The sequence below is a fragment of the Cynocephalus volans genome, chromosome 9, assembly GCF_027409185.1.
Source record: "Cynocephalus volans isolate mCynVol1 chromosome 9, mCynVol1.pri, whole genome shotgun sequence".
NCBI lineage: Eukaryota > Metazoa > Chordata > Mammalia > Dermoptera > Cynocephalidae > Cynocephalus > Cynocephalus volans.
In genome coordinates, this window is record NC_084468.1 from 107,173,026 (window position 1) to 107,188,755 (window position 15,730).

The 15,730-nt window shown below is 33.0% G+C and overlaps 1 protein-coding gene across 8 annotated transcripts in view; it reads left to right on the plus strand.

The window, feature by feature from the left end:
- The window catches only part of BLTP1 (bridge-like lipid transfer protein family member 1), a 221,537-nt gene that overhangs the window by 141,390 nt on the left and 64,417 nt on the right, over positions 1-15,730 (plus strand). For all 8 annotated transcript variants that reach the window (XM_063107237.1, XM_063107240.1, XM_063107239.1 and 5 more), the window contains 3 exons: positions 3,224-3,468; positions 5,614-5,719; positions 12,396-12,493. In XM_063107237.1, coding sequence (XP_062963307.1) covers positions 3,224-3,468; positions 5,614-5,719; positions 12,396-12,493 — 449 coding nt within the window. The remainder of the gene's footprint in view (positions 1-3,223; positions 3,469-5,613; positions 5,720-12,395; positions 12,494-15,730) is intronic.

Below are 15,730 nucleotides of genomic sequence, written 5' to 3' on the forward strand. Positions count from 1 at the left end.
CCCCGTGGCTCATTCGGGAGAGTGCAGCACTGGTAGCGCCGAGGCCACGGGTTCAGATCCTATATAGGAATGCTGATGCGCTCACTGGCTGAGCGTGGTGCAGACCACACCGTGCCAAGGGTTGCAATCCCCTTACTGGTCAAAAAAAAAAAAAAAGATATACAAATATAATATAATACAAATCTTTCCATGAACTTTTGTTTTGTTTTGGTGGCTGGCTAATTATGGAGAGCCTAACCTTTGATCTTGATGTTATCAGCTCTGTGCTCTAACCAACTGAGCTAACTTGCCAGCCCTCCATGAACTTTTTGAAGTACGCTTGTATATTCAAAAATGATTTTGTTTGCTTTTGCATGTTTTGAACTTTATTTATATGGAATCCCACTAGCATTTTTTAACTAGGAATATTTTTTCTGCTGTGTATTAGATTTGAGATTCATCCATGTTCATTCATGTATCTGTGTGGTTCATTCATTTTTCACTGAAATATAGCAGTTCATTCGGTGATCATATGAAAGTTTATCCATTCTACTACTGATGGATCTTTGGCTCATTTGACATTTTTGCTATTACAAACATTCTCTTACACATTTTCTGGGACACATGTGCAAGAGTTTCTCAAGGGTATTTACTTACGACTAGTAAAATTAGGTTGTACGGTAAATACATCTTTGGTTTTACTAGGAAATGCAAAACTGTTTTCCAATTTATTCTCCCACCAGTATTAGATGAGAGTTTTCATTGTTCCACATCCTTGTTCATACTTGGTATTGTCTGACTTTTTAATTTTTGCTTGTCTGGTAAGTGTGGAATGGTATCTCCTTGTGGTTTTAATTTATATTTCTGTGATTACTAATAAAGCTGAATTTTTTTTATATGATTAAGAGCTCCTTATTTGTTTTCTTTATATGAAATGCCTGTTGATGGTTCTTTTTTGCTTGTTTGTTTTTTTGCCAATTTATCATCAAGGCATTTATGTTTTCCGTGATTCACAGGAATTCTTTATGTATTCTGTATATTACATCTTTGATATTATATGTTTAACATGTGTGATCACCCAGTTAGAAGCTTATCATTTCACTTTGTCTTTTGATCAACCGACAGCCTTAATTTTAATGTAACTGAATTTACTAGTATTTTCCTGTATGATGTGTATTTTTATGTCCTGAAGAAATCCTTCTTTTCCCAGGATCATGAAGATATTCTCTAATATTTTTTCTTAGATGTTTTGAGTTTTACTATGCATATTTATTAGTCTGTTTTGAATTGATGATGATTATTATTTTTAAATTTGCTGTGGGGTAGTAGGCATACCCAGTTATTCCAGCATCATTCATTGACTACTCCATTCCTTTTTTTAGTGATTCATTTTATCCAAAAATTAGTCATATATTAAGTGTTTTTTACATGTGGAGTCTATTTCTGAGTCTTCTATTCTGTTTCATTGGTCTATTTGCACCAGTATCTCATTGCTACCTGACTTTTCCGTTTTTAGGAATTGCTCTGGTTATTTTTGGTTCTTTGCTGCTCCATATACATTTTAGAATCAGTCTGTCATATTCCCTGAAAAAGCCCGCTTGAATTTTTATAGGAATTTTACTGAATCTATAGATTTATTTTGGGGAGGATTGACAACTATGCAATATTTAACCCTCCTAGTCCTGAATAAGTCTGTTTCTCTGTCTCTTTAAGTTTTCTTTAATGTTTTGCCATAAAGTTTAAAATTTTTCTATTTAAAGGTTTTTGTGCAACTTCTGCAAGGTATTTATTTATTTGGGTACCTAGATACCTGTGTTGTTGTTGTAGCTATTACAAATATTCTCTTTTGTAAAATGGCATTTTTCCAAACTTCATTGGTGGTATATGCTTGATGCTTTTATGTTAATCTTATACTCAACAGCCATATTAAATATTTTATTATTGCTAATAAATGGTAGATTCTTTGTAGGGTTTTTTTGTAGCAATCATACTATTTGCAAATAGTGATATTTTGTTTCTTCCTTTCCAGCTTTTATGCATTTTATTTCTTTTTATTATCTTATTGTGCATGCCTTGTCTTATTCCCACTTTTTAATGGAATCAGCATTTTACCAGTGAATCTATTATTTGCTGTGGGTTTTTTCTAGGTTCCTTTCATTAGGTTAAGAAAATATACTTCTTTTTCTAATGTGGTAAGAGTTTCTATGATGAATAATTGGAAAATATAATCAGATACTTCCTTCTGTTTCTATTGAAATGAAAATGTTTTTTTCTCCTTTATTCTGTCAACATGATAAATTACATTAATAATTTTTTTTTAACTTGTTAAAGATTTTATTCAACTCAGTAATTAATGAAGGAACCAGTAATATATTAAAACTACTTCAAAGAAGAATCTGATTAACAAACGTATATATACATATAGGCAATCAGGAATACAGAAATAAATTTGATAATAGATGCAAAATTGGCTATTATCTCTAGGACAGTAAAAAATGTGATGTTTGGAATTTTCTCTTAAATTGTACGTTTATGGGACAAAGTCAATTTGCATTTTATGGGCAGGAATAATTTATATTACTATCACTTTTTTACAACTCGTACAGTTTTGAAATAGCCTCATATATACATATATAAAAACATACATACATTTGTGTATGTATTTATGTATATATGTATATATGTATTCCCATCCCTAGCATTTTATGTTTTCTTTATTAAGAGGGGTTTTTCTGAACATTTAGACTTTTATATTACCAGAAACAAAAGCACTCTAAAGTGCGTTTCCAGATTTGTCAAAGTCAGGAGTCTTAGGGCTTCAGATATTGGAGGACAGGGCTTACAATAAATTAGATTCATTTGGGTCCTTTATTTAGAACACCCATGAAATACAAGGGTCAACAGAAGCAGCAAATCAAAAGCCAGATAGGCAGTATAGAACTAGGAAGATAGAAATATTTAGAAGCAGAGTAAACATTTTGTCAAATATATAAGAACCCCAAATTCTTCTTGAAGTGAAGGAAAGGGACAAGAACAGTAAAAAAATGACTGCATTAGGGATAAGGGATGACCCAGTAACTGAGGCCTTGGATTATTTCAATCTTGGTGTTTTTATTTGGTGATGCTGGCAGTAGTGCTAGTGCAATATTCATACATTTTTCGTAGATACCATTTTTGGAAAAAGTGAGGAATGAATGAGTGAATGAGCACCTTCACAAACAATAACTTTTCTTATTTCTTACAGGTGCACAGACAAGATTTACATTTGAGCTCCCAAATCACAGATTACGTTTTACTTCAAAAGTTTCTGCCACAGATATGTCAACCATTCCTCCTTCTGCCAGTCTTAACCTTCCGCCTGTTACTATGTCAGGGAAATACATAATGGAAGAACATGATAGTTATTCAGATCAGGTGTGGAGTATAGATGAACTGCCTTCTAAACAGGGCTACTATTTACAGGGAAATTATCTACGTTGTGTGGCGGAAGTAAGTTTACTTTTAAATTTTCCTACTCTTTGTAACTTAGGAGTCTTCAGTATTTAGGTATACCAAAATATGTAGTGATCCAGACTTTTAAGGTAAGAAAGTACTAAGTCATTTATTCCTGCAGAAAAGTTCTTTACTAAATCAGGGCCGCGGATGGGGGAATGTCTGTGTGTCTGTCTGTCTCCCTCTCTCCCTGTAGTTTTATTAAATCATGGTTTCCTTTTTAAATATATTAGTCATCTTTGAATTTATATTTCTTATATTGGATTTAACATCCATCTATGCAATATTTTCATAGTTCATTTGATTATAAAACAAATACCAGTTAACATTCATTAAGTGTTCTACATGCATTGACTTCTGCAGTCATTAACCCTATGAGGTAGATATATTTGTTCTCATTTTATAAATGAGGAAACTGAGCCATAGTATGACTACATAATTCATACAGGTATACACAATCATTAACAATAATCTAAAGGAAGATAAAATAGTCAGGTTCACAGACTAGTTTCTTTACTAAGGTAAAGCCGGCATAACTGATTCTATTATTTTTTTTTTTTACTTTGTATCTTTACAACCGGTCAAGAATTTAAAAAGCATTTGGACATATTTTTCATTTGTTTTGTTGTGAGCAGGTCATCTGTTATTAACATAATCTTATATAGTAGAAAACTGAAGCTGAGAGAGAGTAAACAACTTTCTTTTATTTTCCCAGCTATCAAGTGAGAGAGGTAGGAGCCACATTTCAGTGGTCTCCCTCCAGGCACACTGTGCTGTTTCTCAGCCTACCTTGCCAGTTTCTTTCAGAAACAATTGCAACCTTATCAGAAAGCAATTTGCTTTTTGTTTCATAGATTTTCTCTAGAGTTTGAAGCATCCGTAAGAGAGCTTTCTGAGTTCTTTAATAGAAATATTACAGCTACAGGGGATATAATTAACTCTGATTTACCTTCTTTAGAACCTGCTTGCCCTAACACCTCTCTAGAGTTGGGATTTTGGTATGTGAAAAACAAATGTACAGAAAAAAAAAATAGCAAGATTCTAACAAGTCAATGATTTACTTAAAAGATTCTAAAGTATGTTTCATGTGTGCTTTCTATTCTGAAAAATAAGTGCCCCAAACTTCAGTTTAGCAAAACTATTATAAATGCTTCATTTGAAATAAAATAAAATAAATCTGATGCAGTGCATTGTGTAATTCCTTACTAATATTAGATATTTGAAAGGCATAAAGTTTGTAATTGAGACAGAACACAATACAAAATTTAGTAAAAATGCAGTTAATTTTAAACATTTTAAAGAACTTAATATTGCATCCTTCTTAGAATTGCCTATTTTACTCTGGCCTGAAATAAACACTCCTGAAAATCATCTCTCCCCTTTTTCTACTACTGTACACAAAATAAAAGTGTCTAGTACAACTTAGGCTTCCTGTGACTTCCTGCTTAAGACTACCAAATCTATTTTGCTCTTTTAATTTTTGATCAAAATATGAACCCTGTCAAAGTGGCAACTGATGAAGCATTTGCCTCAATCATGAGGATGTTTAAATCTATCTATGCTGTAATACTCAACTTCAATTAGGGGTTCTATAAATCTGCCATTCTTATCAGAAATTTAATACCTTGAACGAATCATAGGGCATAAATTATATTAAAACTTGATTGGGTATCTCTGATTTGCTAATTCACTGAAGTGTAAGCCTGAGATCCAAATTTTTGTTTTTATTCATAGCTGTATCCTTACTACCTAATGTGATACATGGAATAGATGGTCAATAGATATTTGAATGAGTAGATAAATTTACTTTCACTTGTAATGATACTTGTCAATGGTTCTAAGACCACAGTAGTGATAAATAGAAATAAATTTCATGCTAAGAAAAATTTCTCATACCTTATTGACTATTATTACATTAAAAAATAAAAAGTTTTGAGAATGACCCCATAACAGGTGTCAGGCTGGTAAAGTATTAGAGACTCTGATTATTTTTAATCCTTCTTCAATCAATATATTGATTTCAAATAGTATGTAGATAATTTTCTATTTTTCCTCAGAGTTTTGGATGATTCAAGTGAGGGAAAAGCTATAAAACTAATATAGTCAGTAGTGTTAATCTAATCATCTGATTTTGTTTGGCAGGTTGGTTCCTTTGAACATAATCTCACAACTGATCTTCTAAACCACTTGGTATTTGTACAAAAAGTGTTCATGAAGGAAGTTAATGAAGTAATACAAAAAGTTTCTGGTAAGATGATTTGGTACCTTATAATGTAGGTGCAGGTTTTTATTCTCATTGGCTACATGATGTTCCATGTGTCTATGACATGAGTATTGATTACAGCATTTTCATATAATTGTCAGTAACTACTGAGAAAAGTATTCATTCCTTTTCTGCCTTTCCCACCTCTAGACCATTTGCTTAGAATTTGTCATGTGTAATATATACATTTAAGATTCATAAACTTCACAAAGCTCCCTTATGCTTCCCCCTCAAAAACTAAAAACAAAAATAAAAAACTTAAAGTATTTCTGTTAACCAAACTAATCTCTGTGATTTGGAACAAAATTTAGATAACTATTAAGATTTTAACTTTTATCTATACCAGATGGTGGCTGTATGCTGGCTACGTGATAAATCGTCCATAGCAACCCTTACTATAGTTTTGCTATGCCTCAACAGTAGATTACAGCTGAGCTTCTTATTTAGTCACTGTTTTACATTTTAGCAGGAAATACATGTTTGATTAAAAAACATTTAATTGACTTTTAATTCACGAAATAAAGTAGTATTAAAAGGAATTAGGGCAAAAACAAGTTGAGTCTCTAAAAATTTTCAGTGCTGAGTATTTTCACTACGAACGTAATCATGATAAAAGAATATTTAAGCCACATATATAAGTTGGCATGAAGAGGAGTTTCCTCATGTTTATGGATTAATTCCTTCATTAAACAAATTTATTAAGTATCTAGGTATTCAATTACAGTTTCTTAAAAAATTTTATTGGTTATACATATTCATGGGGTACAAAGCTGACCATCATCACTTGTGCCCAAGATGAGTTAGAATTTTGATGAGTTTTGTGAATAACAAGAACAAGGTGCAATGAATTTGTATCACAGGAGAAACTAATCTAGTTGACACAATCAGAAAAGTCTTCACAGAGGTATTTATCCAAAACCTTAAGAATGAATTCCAGTTCAGCAAGAGAGGAGGAGAGGTAGAAAGGATGCTGGCAGAGCACATGGACCAGTGTTTGATAAGGCCCTGAAGGAGGACAGCACTCCTTGGATTAGGGAATTAAACTGATGCATCAACTGTGTGAGCAACAGGTTTCCCTGGTTCTCTTGGGCTGGTTCTGATTGCATCTGAGGTCAGGAAGCTACTTAATGATCATATTACAGAGGCCCAACAGAGCTGTAGAATTTCACAAGTTAAGTCGTAAAAGATCAGATTATTGGTATCATAGAGTTTTTCTGAAAAAATGGTTGACTAGAAACTATTAAGGAGGAGATAAATATATAGCAAAATCTCTGTACTGAAAGTGCCTCTACTTGGGGAACATAAACAAGTTTTCGTGTGGCCTGTATACCTCATTACAATCATATTAGGACATTATCTATGATAGGAAAGATGCTAAGAATATTTCAAGCTGGTAAATTTTTATGAGCTCTAAAAAATATTTTTAAGACTTTTATTTCTGAATATGTATAATTAAAAAATACATAGACTCTTACATTAACTAATCTTGTATTTCTCATGGTAAAAAAACTAGCGTTGTGGAGTTCCTAGTATTAGGCTGTCACTGTAAGCCCCCTTTGAGGTGGTTTTGATGAAAGAAAAAGGCTTTCCTTAGCTGTTGGGTTGCAGTCAGTTAGGAAATATAAGTATATCCCAAGTTCTATGAGGAATGAAATGGAAAAAGAGGACTGGAAGTTAATATTCTAACCATAAAGTCTTGATAATCATTGTAAAGAACAGAGAGATCAGATTATTGTGCTGGTGTCATTTAGGAGCTATGTCTGCTCCCTGAACTGTTTTCTTACTGAACAGACAGCCACGATCCTGAGAAAATAGCTAAAATTTAAGTCACATATCATTTAGCTGGCCACAGGGCCTGAGGTACCATAGACATTCTGTTTTTCTATCAAGACCAGAGAACATGAGAATATTGAGAGGGAATACTATGAACCCTTGTAGGCAAAGTTTCTCATTATTTTAATCTCTGTATTGCTTCCCTACTCTCCCATAATTGTCATAGTTATTTTCCTTATTTATTTATTTTTTATTTCTTATACTGTTTTCTTCATGGTTTCCCTTCATGTTATATTTAGTGTTAGGATATTTTCTATTGTATATGAAGACTTATGCTCACAAAAACCATCAAATTTGTTAGGAAAATGCTTTTTTGAAGAATCAATTCTTATTTGCCCATGAAGGACTTATAGGAGTGCCTGGGTTTCAAAAAGATATAGGTAAGCACTGACCAAGTACACAGAAGAGACCTATTTTTGAGTATTTATGGCCCTCTTAGAGAGAAGCATATAAGGAGGTTACCTTCTTAGAACTGGGCCAGGTACATATTTAATTGATAGAGGTAAAAAATTGTGGACTTACTAATATAATAGTGTGTCTGATATTTCTATAAACTAAAATTATTGTGCAATACATTTTGTAAATGGCTGAGCTTTTGTTTTAAAATTTTTAAATTTTCTTCTGAAACTAGATAAAAGGTATTCAAGGTAGTGACAGACCACAAAGCAAATAGGTTTTTCAGATGTGCTCATTTATCAGAGAGCTTTATCTCAGAGATGGATTATCAAATGAACAGACATTGAGCCATTATGTTTTTGTAAAGCAACTTTAATGTAAGACAAATAAGATGGATGTGAATCTTCACAAATCTCTAATCTGTTTGGAGTAATAGTATTAGAATATTCAAAGTAAAAGTGTGCCTAATAATATAAAAATCTAAGATTATTTCAGATATGTTTAAAACATTGATTTGTTCAGTAAAGTTTATTTAAGAGAATATGAAAAAGTGAAAGGCTTGCATTTAGACTGTTAGAAGAAAATAGAGTGTTAAAGAAGTATACTCTTAGGTAACAGAACATGAAGATTTCACTTGACTGAGGTAAGTGAAAATTCAAAAAGAATCTACTTTTAATGTATAAAAAGGCAATAGTATTAAGAAAATGGAAATTAATACGTATTTGACAAGGTATGACAACAGCTAGAAAAATGATAATCTTATCTGACCAAATTATATAAATCTGCAGGTCCAGGTGAAACATCAAAGTTTTTAAAAAGAACTAATGAAGGAACTCTTGGAACCTCTGAGAATGTACTTCAGTAAATCATAGGAATCAGGAAAGGTGCCAGAAAACAGGAAAAATGTGATACCTAACCTAAAGAAGGGTAGGAAAAGAAGTCCCAAGGAACTAACAGCCTGATGGTTAATCCAGAAAAAAGTCTTGACCTTTTTTACTTAGTATAGTCTGTAACTCTTAGGGAAAAACTCCATGACAACACTTCTTAAACACAGTTTTAGTTAAGTAATGCTAATATTTTTCAGAAAATTGTCAGGCTAGCTATAGTTTCAAAATAGCTTAAGCAAGCTAAAGTCTTAACCTAATGTGAGGAATGTGACACACTTAAAATTATGTATTTATGCCATAATCTGAAATAAAACTTTAGTGATACAGATGTAGCCAATATTAGATAGATAGATCATGCAAGTTGATTCTGATTTTCTTCAGATTTATCTTTATCCTCATTACTTAGAAAAAATACCAGTTATTTATTACTTAATTGAACAACCAAAAGACAGCCAACTTTCAAAGTCACATTGTTGCACTTCATGATTACTCTTGAATCACCTGGAACACGCTCTTGTCTAGAGAGTCTTGGTAGAAACAAAGAACTCTTCTGGCTTAATTTCACCCATCCTGTTAGAAAATATCAGGATAGGGCTGACCCCGTGGCTCACTCGGGCGAGTGCGGTCCTGGCAGCGCAGCGGCGCTCCCGCCACGGGTTCAGATCCTATATAGGGGTGGCCGGTGCGCTCACTGGCTGGGCGCGGTGTGGGCAACACCAAGCCAAGGGTTGCGATCCCCTTACGGGTCACAAAAAGAAAAAAAAAAAAAAATCAGGATAACAATATAGTCATAAGTAACTTTCAGTAACTATTCTAAAAAATCTTCAAAATGCACACATTATTCCATGTAATATTTTTCTCTCTAGAACATGATATAATTAATTCTATATATTTTAGAGTAAAAATTGTGTCTCTGTATCTTTGAAAACAAAAGAAGAGAGATTCTAAATCCATTCAGAAGTTTTTTATTTAGAACTTAACATATGACCCCATCCTAAGTGATGAAGAAGCCACAAAGATGTGTGGCTATAACTTAATTATCAGGCTTAGGAAACTTATACTTTCATTGGGAAGATTGGATATTTCTACCTATAATATACAAACCTTTAAACAAAGTGAATAAATGAGAAAGTTAAGTTTTATATAATTATAAGTTAAGTTTATGTAAAGTAGAGAACACTATGGGTAGAATTATCACGGTGGACTTTATGATATAGGAATGATTTGAACTGATGCTTGGATAAGTTTTACTTCTTGATGGTTGAGTGCATTTCAAAAGAGAGGGACAGTTTGAGGAAAGAAACTGGGACAGAAAGGCATGTTTATTTGCGAAGAATGAGATAAGAATTGTGAAAGTTAGAGGAAAGTTATGAAGACTTTCAGTAGTTTTTATGAGGATTGTGTTGGAGAAATGACAGAAGATCATTTCTCTGATGAAGATGAAGAGTTGAATCACCAAGCAGCGTAGGTGCCTAATTGAGTTCAGAAAAAACACCGAGGGTCCGATAAGGTACTGCTTGCTAGGATCTAAAGGTATATGGTGCCTGCCCTTAGGAACTCAGTCTGATTGGGCAGATAGTTATATAGATAAATAAATAATATAACAGAGATATGTATGTTTTGTCACACATCACATAGAAGGAAGGACTAAATTCTGATAAGGCCGCATCAGAGAGGGTATGAGTAAACTAATATATGATAAAGGACTTAAAGCATTTGGCACATAGTAAGTACTCAAATATTAATTCACTCTTCTTAGGTATTAGGATCAACACAAATGGTTGCTTATTTGAGAAAGTAGACAATGAATAAGAACAGAACATGAGTGAGGGGACAGAGTCATTTTAGAAAAGTGAGTTCAGGGAACAGTGATGTAAAAGGGCTGTGGTTTAGAAGTCAAATGATAAAATCAGAGAGAGTAGCGGTTTAATGTTTTAGAAATAGTACTGAAAAGTAACCTAAATGCTATCAGCTGGGTCAAAGGAATGAGTGAATGTGAGACTTCCAAATGATGTGGCAACAGAAAAAGCCATATTTGAGTGAAGTTAGAGAATCAGAGAAATGAAAGGTATAAATTAAGACAATGGAAGCTTTGTTGGTAGTAGAAGGAAGAGAGAGACAACAAGAATCAGAGGGAGTAATTGATGGGGGAGGCAGAATATACATATATTTGGCTATATGTAGAGTCATCTGTGATGAGGCTTGGGTAAGAGGGATGATTGTGGACTTGAGATAAGGAGGTGGAAAGAAGTAGTATTTAATTATAAGTTGAAAAGGTAACCAATGTGCTATAAATTTTAGAGTAGAATAGTTCGAAGAGGGAAGGTGCAAGTACACAGGCAGGCACTAAGCATACAGACATGTTAAGTCTACACATGTATGTGTAGTCTACCTGTTCTTCCAAAATACAGATATAGGTTAGATAATATATCATAGCATTATTGATCCACAAATTTTGAATACTTTGATTTCTATCTCTTTGTATCATTCTTTCGTTCTTTCTCCTGTGTGTTTATTGATCTTTATGTACATACATTGTTTTTGGTCAAGTTGTCTTTGGGTCAAGTTGTATGTTCTTGTCTATCTTTTCTCTGTCTTACCTTACATGTATCTTATGTAGATGAGACAGCCTCTTTTTATACCTTTCTTCCTATTTTTTTTTTCTGTTCTAATAGAAAACCATATTTTTATCATAGTACTAATTGAATAGATTTTGACCCCAGTCTAAAATTCAAAAGCCCATAAAATATTAATTCTTCCAAAAAAAACCCCTGCTTTTTATCTCTTTGGTTCTTAGTTCTTTTGATACATCTGTGGTTCATAATAGAAAAAAATTCCCATAATAGAAAAAAAAAAAAAAAAAAAAAAACTTCAGACTCCCTAGGCTGATGCTAAACTCAACATATGTACAAAAGGATTAATCGAATATTTGAAAGATAAGCGTGCAGAAAAAATTTCAAATCAAGGGCAAGAAAAGTGGAAATAGAAGTTAGATAATAAAATATTAGAATGTTATTTCCTGGGCAAAACTACTATTAATAGGAACTTTGCTACCAGAGCCCTCTGCCCACAATATTTTTTAATTTACAGGACGTATACTGTCACATTCTTTATTGTTAGCATGTATTACCTTATTTTTCATTTCTTTACCTTTATTTTTTATTCTTTTTTGTTTATAACACATCTAAATGTAAATAATAAAGTTCACATTATTGGTTGAAGAAATTAGTTCAGTTTCCTTTTTTCTCTCAAATATATTTTCTAAGATGTATAATCACATATTTGGTTCAATTATATGTATAATGTTTTAATTAAGTCTACATAAAATGTTCTTAATAAATGTCTGTATATACAGAATTATCCCTACCTTATGTACAGATGCCTCAGTGAAATGTAACTTAGCTAAAGATCTCTGTTTAAAAAGATTGGTTTAATGATCAGTAAAAAGAAAATATCTATTTTATGGAGATTTTTTTAAATGCACAATATAGTTTTTTTCCTTTTAAAGAAATTGTCCCAAACCCTCAATTATTAACCTCTTTTAGGTGGGGAGCAGCCTATTCCTCTGTGGAACGAACACGATGGAACAACAGATGGAGATAAGCCTAAAATTCTCCTTTATTCCCTGAACTTGCAATTTAAGGTAACATATAAATAATAATGATCCTTGTAGAAGTATTTTCTAATTAATATATTCTTGTCATAGAAAATTCATATACAGGGGTACCAGGGAGATATTGTGGGTTTGGTTCCAGACCTCTTCAATAAAGCAAATAATGCAATAAAGCAAGTCACATGCATTTTTTGGGTTCTCACTACATATATGAGTAAAAGTAATGTTTATACTATACTGTGGTCTATTAAATGTGCAACAGCACAATGTGTAAAAAAAACAAGACACATAACGTAGTTAAAAAATACTTTATTGCTAATGCTCATCTGATCCTTCAGCAAGTTGTAGTCTTTTTGCTGGTGGAGGGTCTTGTCTCGATGCTGATGGCTACTGACTGATCAGAGTGGTGGTTGCTGAGGGTTGGGCTGTAGCAATTTCTTTCTCTTTTTTTTTTTTTTTTTTTCCTTGTGATCACTACAGCCAATTACCTGAGGTCACATCAACCAAGGAATGAACTGATACAGTTAGGATTATGTTTTTCTCTAGATTTGTTCATAGTAACCCAATATAAACCAAATCAGGATAATTTTAATAATAATCATTAAATGAGATTCCATGAACTGAGAATAATAATTAATGAGAAATTATTTTGTGCCTACATTCCAGTTGGAAGATATCCCTCCCCAAAATTATGGCAGTAGAAATAGAAAAAAAAAAAAAAAAAACCTCCACGTGTAGCAATTTCTTGAAATAAGACAACAGTGAAGTTAGCCACATGGATTGACTCTTTCTTTTATGAAATATTTCCTTGCAGCATGCAATGCTGTTCAAGGCATTTTACCCATAATAGAACTTCTTTCAAAGTTGGAGTCAATCCCCTCAAACCCTGTGGCTACTTTATCAAGTAAGTTTATGTAATATTCTAAATCCCTTGTCATTTCAACAATATTCACAGCATCTTCATCAGGAGTAGATTCCATTTCAAGAAATCACCTTCTTTGCTTATCCATAATAAGCAACTCCTCATCTGTTCAAGTTTTATCACAAGATTGCAGCAATCTATCCATCTTCAGGCTCCACTTCTAATTCTAGTTCTCTTACTGTTTCTGCCACATCTACGTTTACTTACTCCACTGAAGTCTTAAGCCCCTTAAAGTCATCCATGAGGGTTGGAATCATCTGTTTCTGAGCCCCTGTTAATGTTGCTATTTTGACTTTTTCACGTGAATCACGAATATTCTTAATGGTATGTAGGATGGTGTATCCTTCCCAGAGTTTTTTTATTTACTTCACTCAGATGTATTGGAGGAATCACTATCTACAGCCTTATGAAATGTAAATAATAAGACTTGAAAGTCAAAATGACTCCTTAATCCTTGGGCTGCAGAATGGGTGTTGTGTTAACAGGCATGAAAACAACATGAATCTCCTTGTACATCTCCATCAGAGCTGGGTGACCAGGTGCATTTTCAAAGAACAGTAATATTTTAAAAGAAATCTTTTTTTTTTCTGAGCAGTAGATCTCAACAGTAGGCTTAAAATATTCAGTGAATCTCAACCAGTGGGCTTAAAACCATGCTGTAAAGAGATGTGTTGTCATCCAGGCTTTGTTGTTCCATTTATAGAGCACACACAGAGTAGATTTAGCGTAATACTTACAGGCCCTAGGATTTTCAGAATGTAAATGAGCATGGGCTTTAACTTCAAGTTACCAGCTACATTAGCCACTAATAACAGTCAGCCTGTTCTTTAAAGCTTTCAAGCCAGTCCTTGACTTCTCTCTAGTTATAAAAGTCCTAGATAGCATCTTCTCCCAATATAAGGCTGTTCCATCTACACTGATTGTTTGTTGTTTACTGTAGCCACCCTCATCAATTATTTTAGCTAGAACTTCTGGATAAACTTACTGCAGCTTCTACATCAGAACTTGATGCTTCACCTTGAACTTTTATGTTGTGGCGATGGCAGTTTTCCTTAAACCTCATGAGCCAGCCTCTGCTAGCTTCAAACTTTTCTTTTGTAGCTTTCTTACCTCTCTCAGCCTTCACAGAATTGAAGAGAATTAGGGCTTTGTTCTGGATTAGACTTTGGTTTAAGGGAATGTTGTGACTGGTTTGATCTTCTGTATACATCACCAAAACTTTCTCCATATCAGCAATAAGTCTCCTTTGCTGTATTATTTGCTATATTTGCTGTGTTCACTGGAGTAACACTTTTAATTTCCTTCAAGAACTTCTTTGTATTCACAACTTGGCTAACTGGTGCAAGAGGCCTAGTTTTCAGCCTGTCTAGGCTTTTGACATGCCTTCTCACTAAGCTTAATCATTTCTAGCTTTTGATTTAAAGTGAGAGACATGCGACTCTTCCTTTCACTTGAACACTTAGAAACCATTCTGAAGTTATTTATTGGGTTAACTTCAATATTGTTGATGTCTTGAGGAATTGGGAGACCCAAGGACAGTGAGAAAGACAGAAATGGGGGAATGGCTGGTCGGTAGAACAGTGAGAACACACACATAACATTTATGAATTAAGTTCATCATCTTATATGGGCACGGTTTGTGGTGCCCCAAAACAATTGTAATAGTAACATTAAAGATCACTTATCACAGATTGCCATAACAAATACAATAATGATGAGAAAGTTTGAAATATTTTGAGAATTAACAAAATGTGACACAGAGACACAAAGTGAACACATGCTGTTGGAAAAATGACACCGATAGATTTGCTTGATGCAGCAGGGTGCCACAATCCTTCAATTTGTAAAAAATGCAATATCTGTGAAGTGCAATAAAGCAAAGTACTATAAAATAAGGTATGCCTGTAATTCATAAATTACCAAATAGAAAATAAAAATGAACTGTAACCACATTCAGTCAGAGAAAAAGCTTTAACAATTATTTGAATATCCTTAAGGTCTGTTTTTTCTATAAGTATTTTTATATATGTGTGTGTGTATATATATGTGTGCATCTTAAAAACTTTGGGTATCTTTGCATATCAGAATATTATGTGTTGTACAGTCATAACAGTTTATTTAACCACTTACTTTTGATGAGCATTTTTTTTTCTAATTATTGCTGTTACAATTAACTCTGTGAGAAATATTTTCTACACTTGTCCAATTAACAGTAACATTTTAATAGAAATCTTAATATTTCCAATAGTTAATGTTAATGTTTTTAAAAATAAAAATTATTCTTATGAAATAGTTATTTAATTATAGTTAATATATTTAACCCTTGAGCACTCTAGATTTTAAAT